Here is a 22,573-nt window from a genome sequence, read left to right as displayed (position 1 = left end):
AAGCTTCAAGTTCATACTTGCTGCCAAGCCAAGTATAACTCAGATTGAGGTCATCTTGACAACTGGTGCAAAGATCTCATCAAAGTCAATTCCTTTCTTCTGTTGGAACCCTTTGACAACCAACCGAGCTTTGTGTTTCACCACTTGTCTGCTTGCATCCTTCTTTAACTTAAACACCCATTTGTTTCTCAATGCCTTCTTCCCTTTAGGAAGTTCTACGATCTCATAAGTTTGATTTTTCTGTAGAAATTCTAACTCATCCTGCATTGCTATCAGCCATTTTGCTTTATCCTTATGAGACATAGCTTCTTGAAAACTCTCCGGTTCTCCATCTTCAGTAAGCAAAAGGTATTCAGATGATGAGTACCTTTTTTATGGTATATGGCCTCGTTCAGATCTACGAGCAGTTGGAACCATCTGAGAAGAACTACCATCATCTGTGTCGTGTGATGGTTCTGGTGAGGTGGGTTGTGGCTCCCCTTGCTCAGCACTCTCTTCTGTCTCCTCATCTTCTTCTGCTTCTGAGTTTTCTTCTGGCACTTCGTCATTATTTCTCAATAACAATTCTGGTGCTTCATTTGAAACTTGAGCACCCTCATTTGACTTCTGAGACATCGTGGATTTTTCAATGTCTTCTATTGTCAAATTTCGTGAAACACAACGTCCCTGCTTCTGATCACTTTTTTCTCCTTAGGATCCCATAACCTGTATCCAAACTCTTCATTTTCGTAGCCAATGAAAATGCATGGTATAGTTCTCGCATCAAGCTTCTGCCTGAGCTCTTTGGATACATGTGCATATGATGAACAACCAAATACTCTAAGATATGAGTATGTAAGATCCTTACCTGTCCATAGCCTCTCTGGAACTTCAAAGTTGAGTGGTACTGAAGGTGATCGGTTGATGAGATAACATGCGGTATTGACTGCTTTCCCGAAAATGGCTTTGGAAGTTTAGCCATGTTCAGCATGCTCCGGACACGCTCCATGATAGTCCGGTTCATTCTTTCAGCAACGCCATTGTGCTGAGGGGTGCGTGGTACTGACTTCTCATGTCGAATGCCATATGCTCTGCAATATGCATCGAACGCCTTGGAAGTATACTCGCCTCCATTATCAGATCGGAGACATTTCAACTTCTTTCCTGTTTCACATTCTACCAAAACGTGAAATGACTTGAAGCACTCGAACACCTGGTCCTTCGTCTTCAGGAAATACACCCACACTTTCCGAGAAGCATCATCGATAAAAGTCAGAAAATAACTGCTTCAACCGAGTGATTCAACCTCCATAGGACCGCAGACATCATAGTGTACCAAACTTAACAACTCTGATCTTTTTGTTGAAGTGAAATTAAATGAGACTCTGTGTTGCTTACCAAATAGACAATGATTGCAAGGACACAGTGCAGCGTTCTTGTCAACATTGATAAGATTCTTCTTCATCAAGGTAGTCAACCCTTTCTCGCTCATGTGGCCGAGTCTCTGGTGCCATAAATCCTGAGAAGCGTCCTCTGCAATGTTGAGGTTGTCTGTACAAATTCTCAAATGCGTTTTGTACAATGTGCCACAAACATGTCCTCGAGCGATTGTAAAAACGCCCTTTGACATTTTCCATGTGCCTCTGCTAAAATGGTTTTCATACCCTTGTTTGTCAAGAAATACCACTGACAGGAGATTGAGCCGAAGATCTGGCACATGTCTGACATCCTTCAAAGTGATTGTGCTCCCGGTACCTGTCTTTATTTGTACATCACCAATTCCGGCTATTCCAGAGGAACTGGAATTACCCATCTTCACCGCTCCAAAGTCTCCAGCTTTGTATGTTGTGAAGTAGTACCTGTGGGGAGTTACGTGGTAGGATGCTGCAGTATCTACCACCCATTCCGTGTCTTCTCTTGAGACGTGAAGGCATGTCTCATCATGGGTAGTACAGTACGCTACATCACTTGAGATTGTGATGAGCGCTTCACCACCCTTGTTCTTCGGTTGAGAACTACTCTTGCCTTGCTCCTCTAGCCATTTGTAGCAATTCTTCTTCATGTGACCCTCTCTACCGCAATGGTGGCAGGTATAAGAAGGTTTCCGTCCATCCGATGATCTCCCCCGACTTTTGCCTCTACTTTGCCATTTCCCTCTACTGTTTCTTTGTTGTTTTCCTTGTGATTTTCCTCGATTCTCCGTCACAAGGGCATGAGTATGATCTGTGCTCATGTCTTTCCTTCTTGCCTCTTCATTGAACAATGCATCCTTGACCACAGACATGGTAAGTTTGCCATCTGGGGCTAAGTTGCTGAGAGTAACAACTAGTGTTTCCCAACTATCAGGAAGGGAACTAAGAAGTAGTAGAGATTGCATTTCGTCTCCAAATAGCATTTCTACACAAGATAATTGATTTACCAGACTCTGGAACTCACTGGTATGTTCGACAACAGAAGTTCCACTTTTGAGCTTCATATTGACAAGGCACCTCATCAGAAGGGCCTAGTTCCGAGCGGTCTTGGCCTGGTACATGTCTTCCAACTTCTTCCAAAGGGCATAAGCGTCGGTTTGTTGTGCAACGTGGCGGAAGACACTATGGTCAATCCATTGTCGGATTTGACCAATAGTTTTTCTATTAATTTTCTTCCACTCTATTGACTTGGGCGGGTCAGGATTAATACCCTTCAGCTCTATTGGATCAAAAAGGTCTTTACAACTGAGGAAATATTTCATCCGAGGTTTCCACAGGGTGTAGTTGGTAGCCGTGAGCATAATCATAGCTCCGGAAGATGAAGTTGACTCGTCAATGGTCATTTTCACCTTCTAAATAATTTTGATTTTCTATTTGAGAAAAATCGGAGCAGAATTTCGAAAAACGGGCAGCACCATTGTGTCCGGAACGGCCGAAATTGGTAGAGTAGACACTTTCGGGGTCAAAATACAATTTTCAAAAAATTATAGGTGAAAGTATAATTTTTTTTTAAATTGAGGGACCAAACTGCAATTTTTTCAAAATTACAAAACTGACCGGTGACGTGGCAGCTGACGCAGGAGCACAGCAGGCTGCTGATGCAGGCTGGCGTGGCGTTGACATTCTGCTGACGTCAGCGATGACGCAACTCGTCTTCCTCCCCTGGTTGGCACGTGCGGCGTGTATGCCTTCCGGCCGACGCGTGCGTGGCGCGTGCGGTGGCTTCCGGTGGTCGGTTGGTCGCCGAAAAATATCAGTTTTCTCCCCTCGACGAGACGAATCCAATGGTATAATCAGATTGCAATTCCAAGCAAAATTGAAAAACACAATTTTTCAGACAGTAGCTTTTTTTTCTGAAAAAAATCTGAAAAATAAAATAAAATATCAAAAGCTTAACCAGGCTCTGATACCACTTGTTGGGGGAATTAAATTATCGAGCAAATATGAGAGAAAAATACTTCTATTACTTTCAAGAATAGAAAGAAGAGACATACAAGCTCTAACAAAAAAACTCTCAAAAGACACCTCACAAATCTCTCAAGGATATTACACAACTCTTCTTGGTTGTGCTGTGATGATCTAATATCTGATGATAGAAAGCTTTACAAGCTTCTCTATTTATAGGACCAAAACTAGGTAGGAGGAAGGTGTGAGGAAGCTTGGAGGAAGCTTCAATGGTGGGTGAGAGGAAGGTGACTCCTAAGTGTGAGGAAGCATCCCTTGTCATTCATAGATTTGGAGGAAGCTTCATAGAAAGTGCTATGAATTGAATTCTTTAATTTGCTTGTAACTGGATATGTCCTGGAAATTGAATTCTTCACTATCAACTTGGAGCGCTACAGTTTTTGATATTATGAACGTAAAATCCTCTTTTCCCTTATTTGTACTATTGTTAATACATAGAGTCAATTCCACCTTATTTAAAGGCTGGGAAAGCCTCCATATATTGAATGGGAACTGTAATTCCCGTATACGAGATCTTTGGTAAAAAAAAAAAAAATCTTGAGTAAAGATCTATTTTCTTTTTCTTTATCTTTCTAGAATTTAAACACGAAAAACATACTCCCTCCGTTTCAATTTATGTGAATCTATTTGACCGGGCACGAAATTTAAGAAAGAAGAGAAGGCTTTTAAATTTGTGTGGTTATAAATCATCTAAAGGTAAATTATTTTCAAATATAAAAATGAGTCATTCTTTTTTGCACTGACTAATAAGGAAATAGGTTCACATAAATTGAAACGGAGGTAGTAACTCTTATTATTGTCACATTCACTTATTCCGTTGAAAATAATGTACTTCTTTTAGGATATAACAACTACTTGGAATAATTTGTTAATAAATTTCAAGCTTAGTGACATTCGTTTTACCTGTATGCTTATTAAATTTTTGACTTTTAATTGCACATCAACAGTCTACCTAATTTCTCCCCGTAACATTACCTTTGGGTAATCTATGAATTCTTTCATTCATCCCTTACATTATTCCATTGAACACACACACACACACAAAAAAAAATAAAAATATATATATATATATATATAAAGGCAAAAAAAAACTATTAACTCAGGTACTTTTCTTGATTAGCATAAGCTTGTGTTTTCTCTTTTTTGATGAGTTTAAGCTGAGAATCAATTTTACTTTACCCCCTTAATATTTATGCGTTGGAAAAAATAAGACCTCCTCGACATGTTGAATGAGAATGGTAACCCCCTTATACAGGGGCGGATCCATGTGGCTCTCTAAGTGCTCAAGCACCCGTTGCTTTGACTCGAAATTCATATTTTCACAGAGACAAATACTAGACGTAAGCACCCATAGATAGAAGATGACTGGTGGGTGCCTTGGTTTTAAGCCGGATGTAGGAGCTCATTCTTCAATGAGAATGCGGGATCGAATCCGACTTAACCTTGCTTTTGTCATTTTCTGCTAATGCCTTTTTTCTCCCTTGCTTTGTCTTTATTTGTTTTACTCTTTTATTTTCCTTTCCAATTTCCATATTCATTCTTTTTCATAACAGAAATGTTTTTTTCCTTCTTTTCCCTTCCTTGTTTTCTTTATTTGCCTTTTCTTTTTATCTGCTTCCCGTCCCCCTAAACTTATTTTCCCAAAATAGACAAAACTCTTTCTACAATAATAGAACTAAACTAATTCCCCCCCAAAACTTCTTTTTTAAGCAAAACTTCAACAACTTCTCTTCTTTCCTCGTTTAGTCTCAACAATATGGCTTTCTTGCCAAGATAATTGCCCCTATTCATTTTCTTTTGTACGACTTCTGACACAGACTAGCTAATTGGATATAGTTTAAAATTATTTTGTGTATTTCAAAAAAAAATTCAACCTAAACCTAAATTAGGTAGACTGTTGATGTGCAATTAGAACCCAAAAGTTTAATGCGCATGCAGGTAAAACGAATGCCACGAAGCTTGAGATTATTAACAGATTATTCCAGGTAGCTATTATATCCTAAAAGAAGTACATTATTTTCAACGAAATAAGTGAATGAGACAATAATCAGAATTACTTATATTTTCGTATTTTAATTCTAGAAAGAAAAAGGAAAAAAGATCTTTGCTCACAAAAAAGAAAAAATTTACCGAAAAATATTGCATAAAGAGGTTATCGTTGTTATCGTTCTCATTAAATATTTGAAGGGGGTATCATTTTCCGACCCTTAAATATTAGGTGACTCTAATATATAGTAATAAGTTAATAACTCACCTAATAATCTGAGTTTAATTAGGAAACGATTCTTTAAAAGATCTGATAAAAATTGTAATTGTTTCACTTTGGATACAAATTTGGGAAAGACACATGATTCCATGCAAGTATCCTTTAGGAAAAGGTTAAAATGATGTCTGAAAAATTTACACATTTTATTAGCGACGTACACAGGTGGGGTTGTTTCAGATTCTTCAATTATCAAACCAAATCAATTTTGACGGGTTTTAAATTTTATAAATCAAGTCAAACTAACAAAAATCGGGTTTTTCAATCTTGACTGTTCTCCAGTTTTTAGATTTTCTCGGATAAGATATTCATATCACAAATATAACTTGTGCTCCATAAATTTCTTTAGTCCTAATAATACTAAAGTCGGTTAATTTGTTGAAATTGGCGCCAACTCTTTTAATTTGGGTGCCTCTGCCACGAGTTATTTTCTTGCTACGGAGTATTACACTGGGTAGTTTTTGTTCTATAAAAACCAGTTGGAAATTAAAAAACGATTACTTGTTGAGTTGTAAAAAAGGGATAAAAACTTGGAGTGCCACGCGTCATTTTCTTGCTATTACGCTGGGTTTTTTGGTCTATAGAGAGCCAAGTTTATGCAGTTAGTTAAGTGTTTGTTTCTTAAAATTAAAAGGAAAAAAAAAAATCAATTATACGGAAGACATATTATACAAATTGAATCGCGAAGTGTAGATGTACATTTCCTACCTTTCGGTTTGGTATAATTTAGGAAAATAGGATATAAGGGTAGTATTTTTTTTATTGTGCTTTAGGATTATTAGAGATTGAAAAGACAGTCTACATATTTTTTTCATTCGATCGCTAGATGATATGATTGAATTCACTATGAAAAATATTTTCCGTTGATTTTTCTTCTGTCGTACTAGTACACATAAGCAAAAAATTTACTCACGTTCAATGTTTACACGAAAGTAATAAATACATGATATATATCATTTACACTTATATTTATACTTGATCATGATCTCGTCCGTTGTAAATTAATGTGTTAAACATCAAAATGTGGGTAAGATCTTTATGGGTCTCCTATCATGCGTTCAGCACCAACTTTGGGCCGCAACTTATTTGAATTTTTGTTGTGTAAGGCTCCCTAAAAAGGAAAACACTCTCTTTTCATTCATAGGGCTCATATTCGAGATCTCGCTGGGTCAAATTCGGATGGGTTAAAATGGGTCAAGTTAATAAACGGGTAACCAAAACACCCCCTCCCCCCAAATTTATTTGGGTCGATAATGATTGTCAATATGTGTAAACTAACTGGTCATAACTCAACCTGCTCAACGTAACTCATTCACGACATTCTGATTTGAGTCCTATGGCCTAATTAACTACGAAACAACTGAAATATTTTTTCGTTTTCTGGTCAATTAGTTTAAATGATTATATTGCATTACATTAACCTCATTTATGAATGTCATAAACATAGCTAGTTAACTAATTGTCAGTATTACTTATTAAAACTGCAATCAAGCAAAGATTATGATAGTCACTTAGCTTTCCTCATTTGCAAGTAAAACTTTTAAGTATATGATGAACACATATATCGTGCGTATGTCAACAAAGTGAATCTGTTAGAATTGACTCCAACTTCGCATGTGCCTTTTTTCCTATTTGCTGTGCAACATAAACCTTACCCAAAATAGATATAGTAAAAAAAAAAAAAGTAAAAGATGGAAACTAACAAAAATAACCAAAGGGCAAGTTAAAATGTGATTTTGACAACCATTATTTCAAGTACCTTTTAACATCGTTGGCACTTGAATAACTATAGAGCATTACCAAAATGACCATGATACTCAATTGAAGCAATAGCAAGACTATGTTTTCAGTTTTACTTGATCAATAGTTCTAGTACAGAAAATCAGATATTAATTCGTACTGCAAATCCACAAATGTGATATCTCACTCAGTCTAATACTCTTCAATCAACCCCAAACTAGCTCATATACTAGTAAAAGTTCACTACAGAAATACCTACTAAAACCTTTCTTACTTGTAGCATAACACTGAAAACAACCTTCAATCATTTTCAGTATTCATTTCCTGAACCAGATCCACTGCCAAGCAACTAATTCCATTGTCAACCCCAATCGGCGAAGATGCATCAAGATTGTTCGTCAGCTGTTGTTCCGGCATCAGAACCAGTGGAGTTTTGAAATTCGCTGTCGTTTCTGATGCTAAGATTGAAACATCAAAATAATCGGTGTCGTTTTCAGTCCATTGATCGTTGTTGGAAGTAGCCATTTTTCTATTTTCGGTCCACCATTGATTCATGTTGTAAACAGTGATGTTTCTACTTCCACTTCCAGTGCTAATTCCCAACAATTTCACTGTTCAACAATCATAAATGTTCCAATTACCAACAAAATCATCATAAAAGACAAAAGGGGAAAGATGGTTAACCATAAAGAACACCTAAAAAATACATCTAAAGGAGAGTCTAATCCAATGGACCACAAATCTTTTCAACAAGAAATTACAAGGAAAGAATAGCGTGACAATTAGAAGAAGAACCCTCTTTTCATCTTAACTGTTCACGTATTTCACAGAAAGTTATCACAAATCTATGGACAATGAAACACAAGAAAACTGAAAAGAAAGAAAAGAAACCGAAAACTTTTTCGACTAAAATGAACAGATCATCAATAATGAAAGCAAGAAAACTAAAAAGAAAAAAATTCAGAACCAGAAACCTAAAGTTTTTCGACTAAATTGAACAGCTCATCATAATGAACGCAAAAAAAAAAAAAAAAAACAAGAAAGCAAAACCCTATCTATTGACACTGAGAACTAACAGCTACAAACTGAAAGCTTTTCTTGGACCAAAATGAACTGAGAATATGGTCATAATGAAAGCAAAACATTTACATTCATTTCAACAAGAAAGGACAGAGAAAAATATTATGCTGCAACAACAAAGAACTAACACAATTGGAAACCGAAAGCTTTTGTTGGACCAAAAGAAGAAGCATGTAATATATACCTGCAGAGGTGAAGAAGCAGTAGAAAAGAAGGATGACGGAGATGACACCAAAGAGAAGAATAAACCAGTTGATTAGCCTTATTCCTCTCATGACTCTTGCGGGGTGTTGTTGTATTACTTGTGGATGAACACGTATCAAAGTGTGGAACATTAATTCGTCCGCCTTCTTCTTCCACTTTACCAATTTGATGAACATTATGAATCAATCAATGAACACAAAGCTTAGCTATAGAGAGGAGTTTCTTGAATTCTTTTCTGTAAAATGGGATGCGTATGCAACAGTTGCATGAGATGTAAGACTATTATAGTAGCTAATCAGTTAAAAGTCGGTTAATTTGTTGAATTTGGCGCCAAATTCTTTTATATATATATATTTTTGAGTGCCACTGCCACGTGTCTTGTTTGTTGTTGCTATTACGCTGTAATTCTTTAAAATCTGGTGGAAATTATATGTGAGTAATTGGGAGAATGGGAATGCAGAAGAAGTCGGTAAAAATTTGGAGTGCTACACTTTTGAGTAAATTTTGGAATGACTTTATGATAAATTTATGTAAATTTTCTCAAACAAGTTATAAAAAGGAGGGGACAAATTTACGAAGGCAATTTTAACATATATATTAAGAAAAAAATAGTACTCATATTTTTATAAAAGATAGAAATAATATATTCATCGACACTAGGGGCTCTTACCACATTCAGTAAATAGTGGGGCCGTTCGGTAGCTGGTTAGGGTTATACACGTATTAGTAATGTAGGTTACCGATAGATTTGAAATATGGTACTCCTCCATTTCAATTTATGCGACATAATTTGAATCGATATGGAATTTAACAAACAAAAAAAAAAAAAAAAAAAAAAGGATAAAAGACAATCGACATTTGTGTTCCATGTTATAACGTTTGTGTGACTATAAAACTTCTTAAACTTATGGCCTTGATTATAGCATAACGTTTGTATGCTTATAAAAGCTTATCATTAAGTGTAAAATTAGTTGTTTATAAATTTAGAAGTGTTTCATTTTATTTATTTTTTTGCAATTAATAGTATAAAAAAAAAAATGTATCACATCAACTAGAACATATGAAATACTGTTATTTAAGTAATTTGCTTTATTCTTTGGTTCGCTTTATGTGAATATGAATAGGAAAGAGCTATAATTGATTATTCTTATGTTGTGTAAAAGTTAGACCAACCTATCCGGTAAAAAAAAAAAAATTACCTGGTATTTATATAAATCGAATATGACATATGTCTTTATAAATATGGTTATCACAAAATTATTGTTAACTATTCCCTATGTCTTAATTTATGTGAAGGTGTTCGGAGTACGAAGCTCGTAAAACTTAATTTTTACTATAAATTCCGTATAAAATCATTTATTATTTTTTGTTGAAATAAAATTTACATAGTTATAAACTACATGAAAATTACTACAAATTGACATAACAAACCATTCAAAATATTTTAAAAAAAAGATTGAGACAATTATAGTCAAAGAAAATATTATTTGACTCCCCAAATAGTAAAATCTTCACGTAAAGTGAGACGACAGAAATACACATTCACACCTTATCTTATCATTTAATCATAATAAATTAATATTACCATTGATGCTAATAAGTTCTTACCCCTGTAACACTATGATTGGCTCAAAATGATTGATTTAAGAAAAATCCTGGTTTAACAAGACAGCAAAAATGCTACTGACAAATTAAAGTGAGCTTGAGTAATAAGAGAATGCAGAAGAATTGTCCTGAATGATAAAACATGAAGATTCTTTTTTGTCATTAGACAATAGTAATCAGTTCCCAGATTACAACAACTAAGTACAAAAACTGATTATCAGATCAAGATTACTCTGCAACTATCCAAAACAGATTTTCACCAATAATTCTGCTTCAAAACTCAATCAGACCAACACTTATTTTCAAGAATTCATTCTAACTATATAGTTTCTAAAACCTGGAAAAAAAAAACAAATTGTTTCAACCGAACTTATAATTGCTCATTGGCTCTGCCGCAATTTCATTATACACTTCAGCATTTCCATTTTCAACTTGTTGTCTCTGAGGAATTGACGAAAAAGCAGGTGCAGAAACAGTTGTAGTTGCTATAGCCAGGATAGTAAGATCAATGTGAGCAGTATTTTCATTCAATGACTCAGGCACAACTTCATCAATAATAATCTTGTGAATATCTTTTATTCTTCCATCCCTTATTTCCAACAACACTGCAATTTGCACAATCAAAACAAGTACTTAGCTTAACTTTCAGATCAAGAATCTAGATATATGCTAAACACAACGATTAATCAAGAATTTGAGTATATGCAAAACAGAATAATCAATGAAGAATTTCGCAAACTCTCTCTGTTTCAATTTGTTTATCTTACTTTCCATTTTAGTCCGTTTAAAAAAGAACATCTTTCATTTTCTGGCAAATATTTAATTCCACCTTTTCATCTGACATACTCAATTTAAGACCACAAGATTCAATTTTTATTTTTTTTTACTTTCTTGAACTTCGTGTCAAGTCGAAACCAGACAAAAAAAATTGAAACGGGGGAAGTAGTATAATGTAGTACCTGGAGAAGAGAACCACCAAAGAATGAACAAAGAGAGCAAGATGCCTATAGGAATGAGATGAATCCATTTTCCAGAAAGCCAACTAGGAAGAGAAATGCGCCTGTTACGAGAAACTGAGGAGTGGTTAAAGTAGAGTGGAAGAATATGATCCTCCATTTTCCTTCTTGGATGGAACAAATCTTTATTTCTCTGCATTGCTATCTAGAGAGAGTAAGAGGTTTAGGAGAAAAAGAATTAATAAGAAGGGGCTGATATGAAAGTGTGATTGATTCTTATATTTGTTACAACTTGCGGTTAAGTTTGTTGGTAAGGCGGGAGAATTTCCCACATGAAGATTGCAGAAGTGGGTTTTAATTTCTTTCGGTTTCATATTGGGAAAGAAACAAAAAATGAAATAAAAGAAGGGTGGTAACAAGTTACTTGCTAAGCCTCTGTTTTAGTTTTACTGTATACGGAGCTTAAAAAATAAAGAGAAATTTTTAAATTTTATGGTCTTAAATTAAAGTTGTGTGTAGTCCTTTAATTCTTGTGGTCTTAGTAGGGATCTAGTAGCTCAGTTGGTTGACTACCTGAATGCTCACCTTGTTAGCGAGGGTTCGAATCCCAATTTTGTAATCTCCTTCCCCTACCCCCTATGTAATAAAAAATAAAAAAAAAATCTTGTGGTCTTAAACTTGTCATGTAAAACGTTGAAGGTTAGAAAACTTACTAGAAAAAACACTCTATTTGGGACAAACTAAAAAAAAAAAATAGGACACTTAAATTGGAAGGAGGGAGCATTATTGTACATTTGTACATAAGATCCTTTTGTGCTATTAAGCTCGCGGTAAGTTTTCAAATCTTGAAGGTGTACTCTTAGTGCAGGGAGAAGTTACAGTCGGAGTACTTTAATACTAGTGTTAAAGTTAGAGGTTAAAATATAATCGTCTAATTTATTCTTTCAATTGGGTCCACAAGATTTATCATCACATATTGTCTGAACTCAATACTCAATAGGAGTATTAAAATAGTAGTGCTGTTTTGTCCCACTTTATGAGTTTAGAGTATGAGAATCAAAGTATATAAATTTCAGTGTAAATTTGAATATATATTCTTCCATTTTTTAAAATAAAATTTAGATTTTTAAAAAATGTATGAAAAATACTCTATAAGTAAAAATGGTGAATAATCAAGTACTTAAAATTATTGGAAAAAAAAAACGATTTACTCCCTAAAAAATACATTCAAAAAATGAGACTTTACTTCGAAAGGACTATCGTTTTTTTTTACGTAAAATGTCTAACATTTGTTGAGTGAATAGAAATTGTTTTATCAGTATGTTGTAAGGACAAGTCTTACCTTATAAGCTTGTGCCTCGGATATAGTTACGCACCCTGTTTATTTTCTTAATATGGTATCAAAATTACATCCATCTTCATTCTTGATTTATCCCATGTTAGCACTCGTATATTATCGCCGTACGGGGAAAAAGAGGTGTTTATTGTCCCACTTAATTGAAAAATTGTTTTGTTATTTCCTTGTATAATCTCAAACAATTTTGACTCATAAAATTAGCTTTTAGAATTGAATTAGGCTTAGAGGTCCATTTTCCCCGTAAACACTTGTGTTCGCATTACGAATCATCCTGAAATGTCTCTTTGTCTATCTCAGAACAGCCACGCTAAAATTCACAAACAGCCACTTTGCAACCATGTCTTAAAAAATAGCCAGTATCACGAAGCTTTAAATTTCAGATGTTATGTTTTCCTTGTATGATGTGGACACTAGTAGCTCTGAAAATTAAGATAGGCTGAAGCTGAAGGCCCATTTTCTTGTAACAGTTACCAACTTTGTCATACTACTCTCTTCATCCTGAAATGTCACCTCAGAACAGTGACACACTCAAAAAAGTAAAGGAGTTTAAATTTTAGAAGCAACAAAAAAAGAATGACCATAAACCAGTCAACAGGTTCATAGATTAAAAAACCAAGTAAGGTCGAAACAATGGGATAATTGTTCGTGCTAATACTCCTACATCTAACTTTCATCTTTTCTTTCCTCTTTATACCTTTGAATCTACATACTAACTAGCATTTCCATTTACACCACATAATGGAGTACTATTATCATGCAAAACAAGAACTCGGCTTATATTACGTTAGAATTTGAGCTGCGCCTGTTATCATGTAAAACAAAAATTGATAACAAGGCAAGTTGTCTATTAGCTTAAAAGCCTTCATTAACCCGAAAGGGTCGGATTCAGGCAAAAAAGCAACATCCAAGATTTGTGAACAGACCAGACCAGCCTGGATGAAAACCAGTAAGGGGCACCAATTTGGTTCTTTAATTTAGTCCTCTGAATTCGTTCTTTCATGTCCATCAACATTAACAGGGGTCTTTTGTTCATCTATTGATCTGGATTTTTTAGAAGACGAATTTCTACGTGATCCTTGGACAGGAGGCTGTGTTTCGGGGTCATACGTTTGGGAGGCAAGGTAGTTGAGAGCAGTGACAATATCGGCAATGAGAGGCCGCATATTAGGTTGCTCCTGGACACACATTGCAGCAATTGCAAGAGCTTGGTATAAACCCCTCACTGGATAATGACCTTCTAGTACTGGATCCGCCATCTGGTGGAATTTCTTTCGGTCTTTGAACAGTGGTCGTGCCTGCACAAGTAGAGTGATCATGTTAAAATAAAGAGCTTCATCAGCAGAATCTTGTAATCATTGAACAAAACAGAAGTAGGACTCTCAAATACTATAATCTGTAAGGGGTGTTTCTCACTGGTCTAATCGTTTTTTTGTTTGTTTGTTTTATGACATGGAAAACGTAGCCGCTACCCTTCGGGTGAGAGGACGAGGAGGATATCGGTCAGATCCAATCACAGGCTATTTACGATTATCAAATCAGGTTTTAGGGGCTCATTCCATGCCAAAGTGGCATGTGTATATGGTTGCATAAAAAGCAATATTCCTTCTGTCCCAATTTATGTGAAGGTGTTTGACAGGGTATGGAGTTAGAGCATTAAAGTAAGACTCTTGAAACTTATGGTCTAAAATAAGCCATAGATATTTATATGGCTATAAATTATCTCATTAAGGGTAAAATGGTCATTTTAAAGTTAAATTGTTACTAAATATAAAAAGCTATCATTCTTTTTGGGATGGATAAATAGTAAAGAGACACATAAATTGAGACGGAGGGAGTATTACTCTTTAAACTAACAATCAGCAGCAACTAGAATGATATGATAGAGTGACGGATAAATAGTAAAGAGAAACATAAATTGGGACGTAGGGAGTATTACTCTTTAAACTAATAAATCAGCAGCAACTAGAATAATATGATATCAACGAATAGCGAAAGTATGTTTCAGCACATAGTTGTTAGCTGTTTTCAGGTGTCTTAAACATAAAGAAAAGAATAGTTTCTTAACAAGTCAGAGCATGGTGTTCAGATCAACTTTTCTTTATTGATAGAGTAGAATTTTTGACAGAATACATCTTTCCTTACCCAAAGAAAATCAACTTGTAGCTGTGTAAAAGCTTATGATCAGTAGTTAACATATGAATTGACATATCACACATGCCAAATAAGGGCTTCATCTAATATATCAGGCACAGCTGCTGAATAGATGTTTCAATGATACAGAAGCAAGAATATTTTACAACCCATATATACCCGATTATCATGTCCAAAAAGCTAGCACGTATTTCTGTGCTATACCTCTTACATTTTTACTTCATGAATCTGTGTGATAATGTAATTTTCAGTCACTTATCAGGATTCTGAACTAAAGACTCTAAACAACTATGACGATTAAAAGGCACAAATGCAATAACAATCTGATTAAACTAACACTAGATTCTTAAGCGATGCTTGAAATGACCAGGGAAGAAGGGAAGGGGGAAAATATACACCTTGACCTTCACACCAGAAAAATATTGGAGCAATTCTTAATAAAAGTTAGCCCGTTCTTTGTGGCTGCTTAAATCAATTACAGGCATTCTTTCAAGTAGGAAGCAGTAAACTTACTGACTAAGAACTTCTATCTTGACCTTCTAAACTGTTACGTATAAAAGGCATTCGATGGGATTTAAAAAGGTCTTGGATCGCTCAAAATCTCCAATCATTGCCTTATGTTTTAGGTTGACACTCGGACTCTGTCACATAATATAATATCAGAGCTAACTCTAGCTAGCTCATCCTCACACTCGTAACTCCGCATTAATGCCCACATTTAAATCCAGAGTTAGATTACCAATCAAAAAAAAAAATCCAGAGTTAGATTACACATGCAGGGGGGTAAAATTTATACAGTCCGAATTTATGTGATGCACTTTGGCTAGGCACGGAGATTAAGAAAAAAAGAAAGAGTTCTAAAACAAGCCACATATAATTGTGTGGCTATAAATCATTCACTGAGAAGTTTATAGTTAAATTGTTTTTAAATATAGAAAGGTTTCATTCTTGTTGGGGCAAACTAAAAATCAAAGTGCAACATACATTCGGATAGAGGGAGTAATAAAGGACAAACTATGTCCTATAACAACATAACCACACAAATTTACATATGGCAAGACTTAAAGAGACAGAGATATTTTGACTGGAGTAATAAAGGACAAACATGTCCTATAACAACAAACCTCACAAATTTACATATGGAAAGACCTAGAGAAAAAGATATCTTACCCAAGCAACAAGGTTTTGCTCCGCAGCAGATTTTGTATTGTCGATTGCTTTCCTGCCTGTGATAATCTCCAAAAGAACAACCCCAAAGCTGTAGATATCTGATTTGAATGTCAGTTGGCCAGTCATAGCATAATCTGGTGCACAGTATCCATATGTGCCCATTACTCTTGTAGAGACATGGGTCTTGTCTCCAAGCGGGCCCACTTTAGCCAACCCAAAATCAGATAACTTTGGATTGTACCCCTCTCCAAGCAGAATATTTGATCCCTTCAAGTCACGATAAATAACAGGCGGTTTCATTTTATCGTGCAAATATTCCAGGCCCCTTGCAGCACCTGCAGCTATCTTCATTCTGGTGTTCCAATCAAGGCGTTTTTTATCTGGCCAAGGGTCTGCAGCAACATACATTATCCAGAGAAAAGAAATTAAAATTTGTTGGGAAGTAAAAATTTCAATGGTATTTCTTCAGTGTATGGCATACCATGTAAATGGTCTTCTAATGAACCAAGAGGCATGTACTCATAGACCAACACCCTCTGATGTCCCTCGACACAATAACCGATTAATTTTACAAGATTAGGGTGGTCAGCCATACTTAAAGTGAGTACTTCCACAATGAATTCCCTGTTGCCCTGACATCCATCAGGGTTGAGTTTTTTGATGGCTACAACCTGCACACACACGCGAAAAAAAAGGCCTCAGCAAAAACCAATCATCCTTAGGGGTTGTTTGGTAGGGTATATTACGTAGAGTTACTTATACACCCTATTCAGTACTATTCTTACACATAGTAAATCATGGCATTAACAATACCAGTATTGTTCTTATACTTATATACCCTATTTAGTCCTATTTAGAAATTATGCAATGCGTGTCATTTTTAATACAGCAAACCAAACAGTCCATAACAAATAATGCTAGCATAACTAATCCCAGCATTACTAATCCTAGCATAACTTATCTTCGAACTAAACGACCCCTTATATTCAACCATTTATGAGTACAAAGAAAGAATAAATGCAAGAAAGTTTCAAAAAAGCAAGAGAGTCGTGCAAACAATGGAGTCGAGCTGACCTGACCAGTATCTGCCAAACGACCTTTATATACTTTCCCAAAGCCTCCTTCACCCAAGAAGTACGCTGCTTTGAAATTTTCTGTTGCGGCTACCAGTTCATCAAATTTAAATGCCCGTGCCTTATTCACTCCGTTAATTTGAATGCCATCAGTTTCCTCATTTCTGGAAACACTACTGCAATCGCCATCCATCCTAGTTGAATTAGATTGGTTTGCATCTACAGCCTCTTCCTTCTTCACAACTTTATTCTCGCTAGCCTTTAGCGTATCTAAACCACCAAAAAAAAAAACACAAATAGGCAACAAAAAACATGAGGAGTGAAAGAAACTGAGGCCCATTTGAAGAAGAAAGGGACATGAACAAGCACATGTATAGTAAAAGCCAAAAATGTACTGATTCTCACAAAATAGTACACCAATGATGACATAATCTAAAAGGAAAGAAAGAAGTTCTTGAGCACAAAAGACAAAACAAAGAAAGAGACTTTTAAATTGCATTACAGCAAGAAGGGTAATTATACCTCTGTGGTACATCAACAATCAGCAACATCAAAACCATCCCAAAAAAAAATATAAATAATTAAACAAATAACCAAAAAGTCAAAAGTTCCAACAGATGATGTCTACAATAGAGGTTTCCTAGAAACCAGAAATTAGACTTTCAAAATAAAAACACCACCGACTTTTCTTTTTTAAAAAAAAAAAAAATTCAAAAATACCCATCAAGAATTAAACTTTTTCTTTTCTTCTAAGAACAATCAACAAAACATCAAGAATTTCAATTTTTAACATGCATAGTCACAAACAAGAATCAAGAAACAAGAATCAAATCACAGATACATGCAATGATAAAAACAAATAATCAGATCAACACAAATCAAGAATCACTAAAAGATCAGTTACTTAGGCCAAAACTCAATCTTTTATCAGTTTCCAACAAACCCCACATTGAATTTTCCAAATACACACGAACCAAAAGCACAATATTGACAATTCTTGATTAATCCAACTCTATTTGTGTATACAAAGCACAATATCAACAACTATTGATTAATCCAACTTTATTTATGTAAAAAAAGCACAATATCAACAATTATTGATTAATCCATACATAAAGCACAATATCAACAATTATTGATTAATCCATACAAAAAGCACAATATCGACAATTATTGATTAATCCAACTTTATTTTATGTACAAAAAACACAATATTGACTATGCTTGATTAATCCAGCTATATTTTTATGTATTGACAATTCTTGATTAATCTAACTTTATTTTATGTATAAAAAAAGACACAAACCTGGTTTGGGTTTTGATTGATCATCTCTTTTATATTGATTATTATTCCCTTGGATTCTTTTTCTTTCTCTTTTCTTGATTGATGATGGATCACCAGAACAAGGGAAACAACCCATAGCTTCCACTTTCCACAAATACCAAACTAACTAAAAACACTACCAATATATATATTTATAAAAATATGAATTTTTTTTCTATATGTATTGTAAGGTTTTCCTTTTCTCAAGAGGAAAAGAAAGCCCCAAAAAATCAAAAGAGTGACAAACTTTTGCCGGTGAGAGAGAAAAAGAAAGAAGAAATAGAGAGGAGGAGGAGTGTGTAATATGTTTAATAGTGTATATTTTTTTCTTAAAGTAATGTTTTTTGGTGCTAATCAAGTGTAACATTTACTAAGAGGCAATCCAATAGACAACTGCCGTCTGTCACACTAAAGGACTTTAAGGTCAATTTGTGTTTTTTCTCCTTCTTTTACTTGAAGCAACTTTAATCCAATTAATACAGATTTGCATCGTAGATCCAAAAGGATTGTTCGATTCGTGAATTAGGTTATATAGGGATTTTTTTTTTCTGTTTTTTGCTAATTCATCACAGGGAGTTATGTAGTGATTATAAGAGAATAGTAATCGAATTATTCAGTGTTCAGTTCATTGCATTAAAAATAAATTATGTGGTATAATATAAAAATTTTATAATTTTACCTTTATTTTTTTATTTTAATAATGATGGAGATATTTGGAGGTTAGAGGTGTTCCTATAGCTTATGCTAGGGTTATTAAGGACATGTATGATGGTGCTAAGACTTGGGTCAGGATTTTGGGAGGAGATTCGAAACATTTTTCAGTAGTGATGGGGTTATCCACTCTTAACCCATTTTTATTTGCTTTAGTGATGGACGTACTGACGCGACACATTCAAGGGGAGGTGCCTTGGTACATGTTATTTGCGAATGACATAGTACTGATTGACGAGACGTAAGTCGGAGTTAACGCGAGGCTGGAGGTTTGGATCTGGAGTCAAAAGTTTTCAAGTTGAGCGGACAAAACCGATTACTTGGAGCGTAAGCTCAGTGTGACTCTTGAAGCGGTCGTGGACGTGAGAAGATACACAGGTCATCCCCAATAGAGGAAGTTTCAAGTACTTAGGGTATGTAATCTAAGGTAATGGAGAGATTGACGAGGATGTCACATATCGTATTGCGGTGGGGTAGATGAAATGGAGGCACTCTAGTGCTCTGTGTGATAAGAATGTGCCGCCAAGACTTAAAGGTAAGGTCTACATGAATGATGGTTAGACCGACTATGCTATATGGGATGTAGTGTTGGTCAGTCGAGAACTCTCATGTTCGGAAGATGAGAGTAGCGGAGATGAGGATGCTGATATGGATGTGTGGGCACACCAAGAGAGATAAGATTAAGAATGTAGATACCGGGACTAGGTAGGAGTAGGCCCCGTGGAAAATAAGATGTGAAGTGAGGTTGAGATAGTTCGGGCATGTGAGAAGGTGAGACGCAGATGTACCGGTAAGGAAGTGCGAGAGGTTTGCCATTGTGGGCTTGAGGAGGGATAGAGGTAGGCATAAGAAGTTTCGGGATAAGGTGATTGGGTAGGGCATGACCCTTAATATAAGGTTATGGAGGCCGAGAATTAGGATAGAAAGGCAGCGGATAATTGGGAAATTATTCTTGAGTTCGCTTATTCTTAGATTTCGAGTACTTTATATTGTTTCTTTAGTCTCTATTATCTTATTTTCTTGCTAGTCTTTGTTTGTTGCAACTACCTCTTTTAATTTTCTTTGAGCTGAGAGTCTCTCGAAAACAGCCTCTATACCTTTTTAATGTAAAGGTAAGGTCTGCATACACACTTCTCTTTCCGCACCACATTTATGAAATTACACTAAGTATGTTTTTTTTTTATTATTGTTTTATGGTATTTCGGTCAATTGTGCGCAAGTCAACTATACCTATCAATGTTTAAATAAATAAGAAAAAATCAGCTAGACACCTTTTATCTTCTTAGGAATTAGAATTAGAATTTTTGAATTTGTAGCCAATTTATTGACAGCTAAGCTGCCTACTTAGGGTGTAATTTTACCTCTCTAGAAATAAACTCAAGGTTATTGGTTTCATGATATTTTAAGTTTTATCGTTGTAAAAGTAATCTCATTATATGAAATAACACTACAATTCCACAAGTATTTCTTATACTGGAGACGAAATGTCAATCAAACGCTGTGTGTATATAACAATACTCAATTTCGGTTACCAAACCATCCCTAAGAGGGTTAAAACACTCCTTATCAAACAAATCAAACAATTTATTATGTTTGAAAATTTAAATTAAAGATTTTTGCTTAAGAGCAAAGTGATCTCAACCACCATTATAATTCTATCTTAATACTCCTTTCATCTTAATTTATGTGCTTTGTCCGAATTTTAATAGACAAACGGATTTTTCCTTAGCAATTTTTCATATTATTTTTAAATATTTTGAATTGTCAATAAATGTGACTTATACTCCCTCCGTCCCATAATAAGTCTCACTTTAGCCAAATTTTTGTCCCATAATAAGTATCACCTTAACCAAAAAATTGTGTCCCATAATAAGTGTCACCTTAGGAAACCAAGACATAAATTGGCTAATTTTTTTCCAATTCTACCCTTAATGATGATTGAAAAAGCCACATAGTAACTTGGTATTGTTGGATTCCCAATGTCAAAAGGTTTATTTCTTGTGTATACTCTAATCAAGAGGTAAAAGTAATTTATTTTTATTATATGGGGGTAATTTGGTAAACTTGACATCACATTATTGGTTTCTTAATATGCGTGTTTTTAGCTAAGGTGACACTTATTATGGGGCGCAGGGAGTAGTACTTTTTAACTAGTTCCTAAATATGTAAAATTTATTTTAAAAAGTTTAAGGGCCTGTTTAGACATTATTGCAAATCATGATTTCTAATCATTGTTTTAGAATTATGTTGATTTGAAGTAAAAAATTTGTTTGCACGTGCAATTTACAATTCTTAAGTTGTATTTTTGCTTAGGAACACGAAAACCCCACAATTTGTGAATTTATCAATATTTTCCGACTCTTATACAATCTTAACAAATGAACAAATCATAGTTCATAAATAAGGTATCGGAATATCTTAAGGTGTTGCATTAATAAATTGTTCATCTCCATGTAATTCTTTTTATACATAAATACTTGCAACTACAAATTTTCATATACACATAATTTTGCAAAGATCCACCTGACCAATAAATCAACAGTAGTAGTAATTATGTATTCTTTAATACTATCCCTCCACATGGTAAGACAATTTCTTCACTTCGAGCATGAGTCTTTTTTTAATAAAATAGTAGTATATAAATTTATAAATTAAGTTTTACATTTTAAAAAATTGATACCACAACTTGTTAGAGAATTTGAGATTTCAAGTCATGATTTTGAATTGAAGTTGAAGTTTTATTCACATACGAATGTCGATTTCAAATTTGAATCCCAAACCATATGCCCAAACGCCTACTGCTTAAAGATGTATATCTATTTAAATATACTATTAAAACTAAACGGTTTGACTTTCGAAATTCAAACGTCACGAGACAGTGAAGTTTACTTGATTTTGAAAAGAGTAATTTACGTGGCATCAGAAAAATGTCATCGAAGCTTCGTTAGCGTTACCTCAGAGTGATAAACCGTGTATCACAGCTGTGTGTTTTAATTACTTTCGGTGGGCCATGGAATGTAAATTACTCGGCTACGCGGAGAGTAAAAATCGGCTAGCCGGCGCCGATTAATAACGTAGTTTGACTTTCAAACTAAGCCAATAAGATAATGACAGTTTTTGCACGCAGATTTAAATCTTGATTGTAGAGAATTAATGCTTTTTTAATTAATTAATTATTATCGTGGTTTAAGTTTTGACCAAACAACTAAGGAGTCAGAGAATTTTCAGATCTTTAGCTGAATATTCGGGAAAGGAATATATAATTAAGAATTTATTTTCTCCAAAAATAAACGAAATGCATTTATATACTAGCCAAAAAAACAAAAAAAATCTCAAAATAAGTGTCATATTAAGAATTGGGCAATTTGCAAGATTTCCCTTCACTCGGGGTGGTCTTTAATTTTTGGCTTCGGTAAAAATCCCTTGATTTCAGATTCAAACCCTCAGTCAAAAATTTTAAAAAAATTCAGAAGGTAGAGTTTGGATTCGCAAGGCAGAATTTTGGCCTGAAGGTAAAATTTGT

The 22,573-nt window shown here is 34.7% G+C and overlaps 3 protein-coding genes across 3 annotated transcripts; all 3 read right to left on the bottom strand.

Annotated features, from left to right (window-relative positions):
• Positions 1-7,323: 7,323 nt before the first annotated feature.
• LOC132599575 (uncharacterized) lies at positions 7,324-8,922 on the bottom strand. The gene is made up of 2 exons (XM_060312902.1): positions 8,684-8,922; positions 7,324-8,030 (listed from the first exon to the last, which is right to left on the bottom strand). Exons 1-2 carry the CDS (start codon positions 8,877-8,879, stop codon positions 7,720-7,722), a joined length of 507 nt encoding a protein of 168 aa, XP_060168885.1. The 5' UTR covers positions 8,880-8,922; the 3' UTR covers positions 7,324-7,719.
• A 1,579-nt stretch (positions 8,923-10,501) lies between these two features.
• Positions 10,502-12,363, bottom strand: LOC132599574 (uncharacterized). The gene is made up of 2 exons (XM_060312901.1): positions 11,268-12,363; positions 10,502-10,913 (listed from the first exon to the last, which is right to left on the bottom strand). The coding sequence occupies exons 1-2, from the start codon at positions 11,461-11,463 to the stop codon at positions 10,669-10,671; spliced, it is 441 nt and encodes a 146-aa protein (XP_060168884.1). The 5' UTR covers positions 11,464-12,363; the 3' UTR covers positions 10,502-10,668.
• An 823-nt stretch (positions 12,364-13,186) lies between these two features.
• LOC132600824 (probable serine/threonine-protein kinase PBL7) lies at positions 13,187-18,651 on the bottom strand. Its single transcript, XM_060314233.1, has 5 exons — positions 18,322-18,651; positions 17,017-17,285; positions 16,424-16,613; positions 15,943-16,334; positions 13,187-13,916 (listed from the first exon to the last, which is right to left on the bottom strand). Exons 1-5 carry the CDS (start codon positions 18,434-18,436, stop codon positions 13,596-13,598), a joined length of 1,287 nt encoding a protein of 428 aa, XP_060170216.1. The 5' UTR covers positions 18,437-18,651; the 3' UTR covers positions 13,187-13,595.
• Between the last annotated feature and the right edge of the window lie 3,922 nt (positions 18,652-22,573).

The sequence above is a fragment of the Lycium barbarum genome, chromosome 6 (assembly GCF_019175385.1).
Source record: "Lycium barbarum isolate Lr01 chromosome 6, ASM1917538v2, whole genome shotgun sequence".
In the NCBI taxonomy this organism is placed as follows: Eukaryota; Viridiplantae; Streptophyta; class Magnoliopsida; order Solanales; family Solanaceae; genus Lycium; species Lycium barbarum.
The sequence above is the reverse complement of the archived record's forward strand: the minus strand, read 5'-3'. Positions and strand labels throughout refer to the sequence as shown.

Excerpts from the sequence above, each read along its gene's own strand:
- LOC132599575 (XM_060312902.1), bottom strand. The coding sequence starts at position 8,879 with ATGTTCATCAAATTGGTAAAGTGGAAGAAGAAGGCGGACGAATTAATG. Across the intron at positions 8,031-8,683 it reads CTGCTTCTTCACCTCTGCAG|TGAAATTGTTGGGAATTAGC; the intron begins GTATATATTACA and ends ATTGTTGAACAG.
- LOC132599574 (XM_060312901.1), bottom strand. The coding sequence starts at position 11,463 with ATGCAGAGAAATAAAGATTTGTTCCATCCAAGAAGGAAAATGGAGGAT. Across the intron at positions 10,914-11,267 it reads TTGGTGGTTCTCTTCTCCAG|TGTTGTTGGAAATAAGGGAT; the intron begins GTACTACATTAT and ends TGCAAATTGCAG.
- LOC132600824 (XM_060314233.1), bottom strand. The coding sequence starts at position 18,436 with ATGGGTTGTTTCCCTTGTTCTGGTGATCCATCATCAATCAAGAAAAGA. Across the intron at positions 17,286-18,321 it reads TCAATCAAAACCCAAACCAG|ATACGCTAAAGGCTAGCGAG; the intron begins GTTTGTGTCTTT and ends TTGGTGGTTTAG. Across the intron at positions 13,917-15,942 it reads AGCAAAACCTTGTTGCTTGG|GCACGACCACTGTTCAAAGA; the intron begins GTAAGATATCTT and ends CTACTTGTGCAG.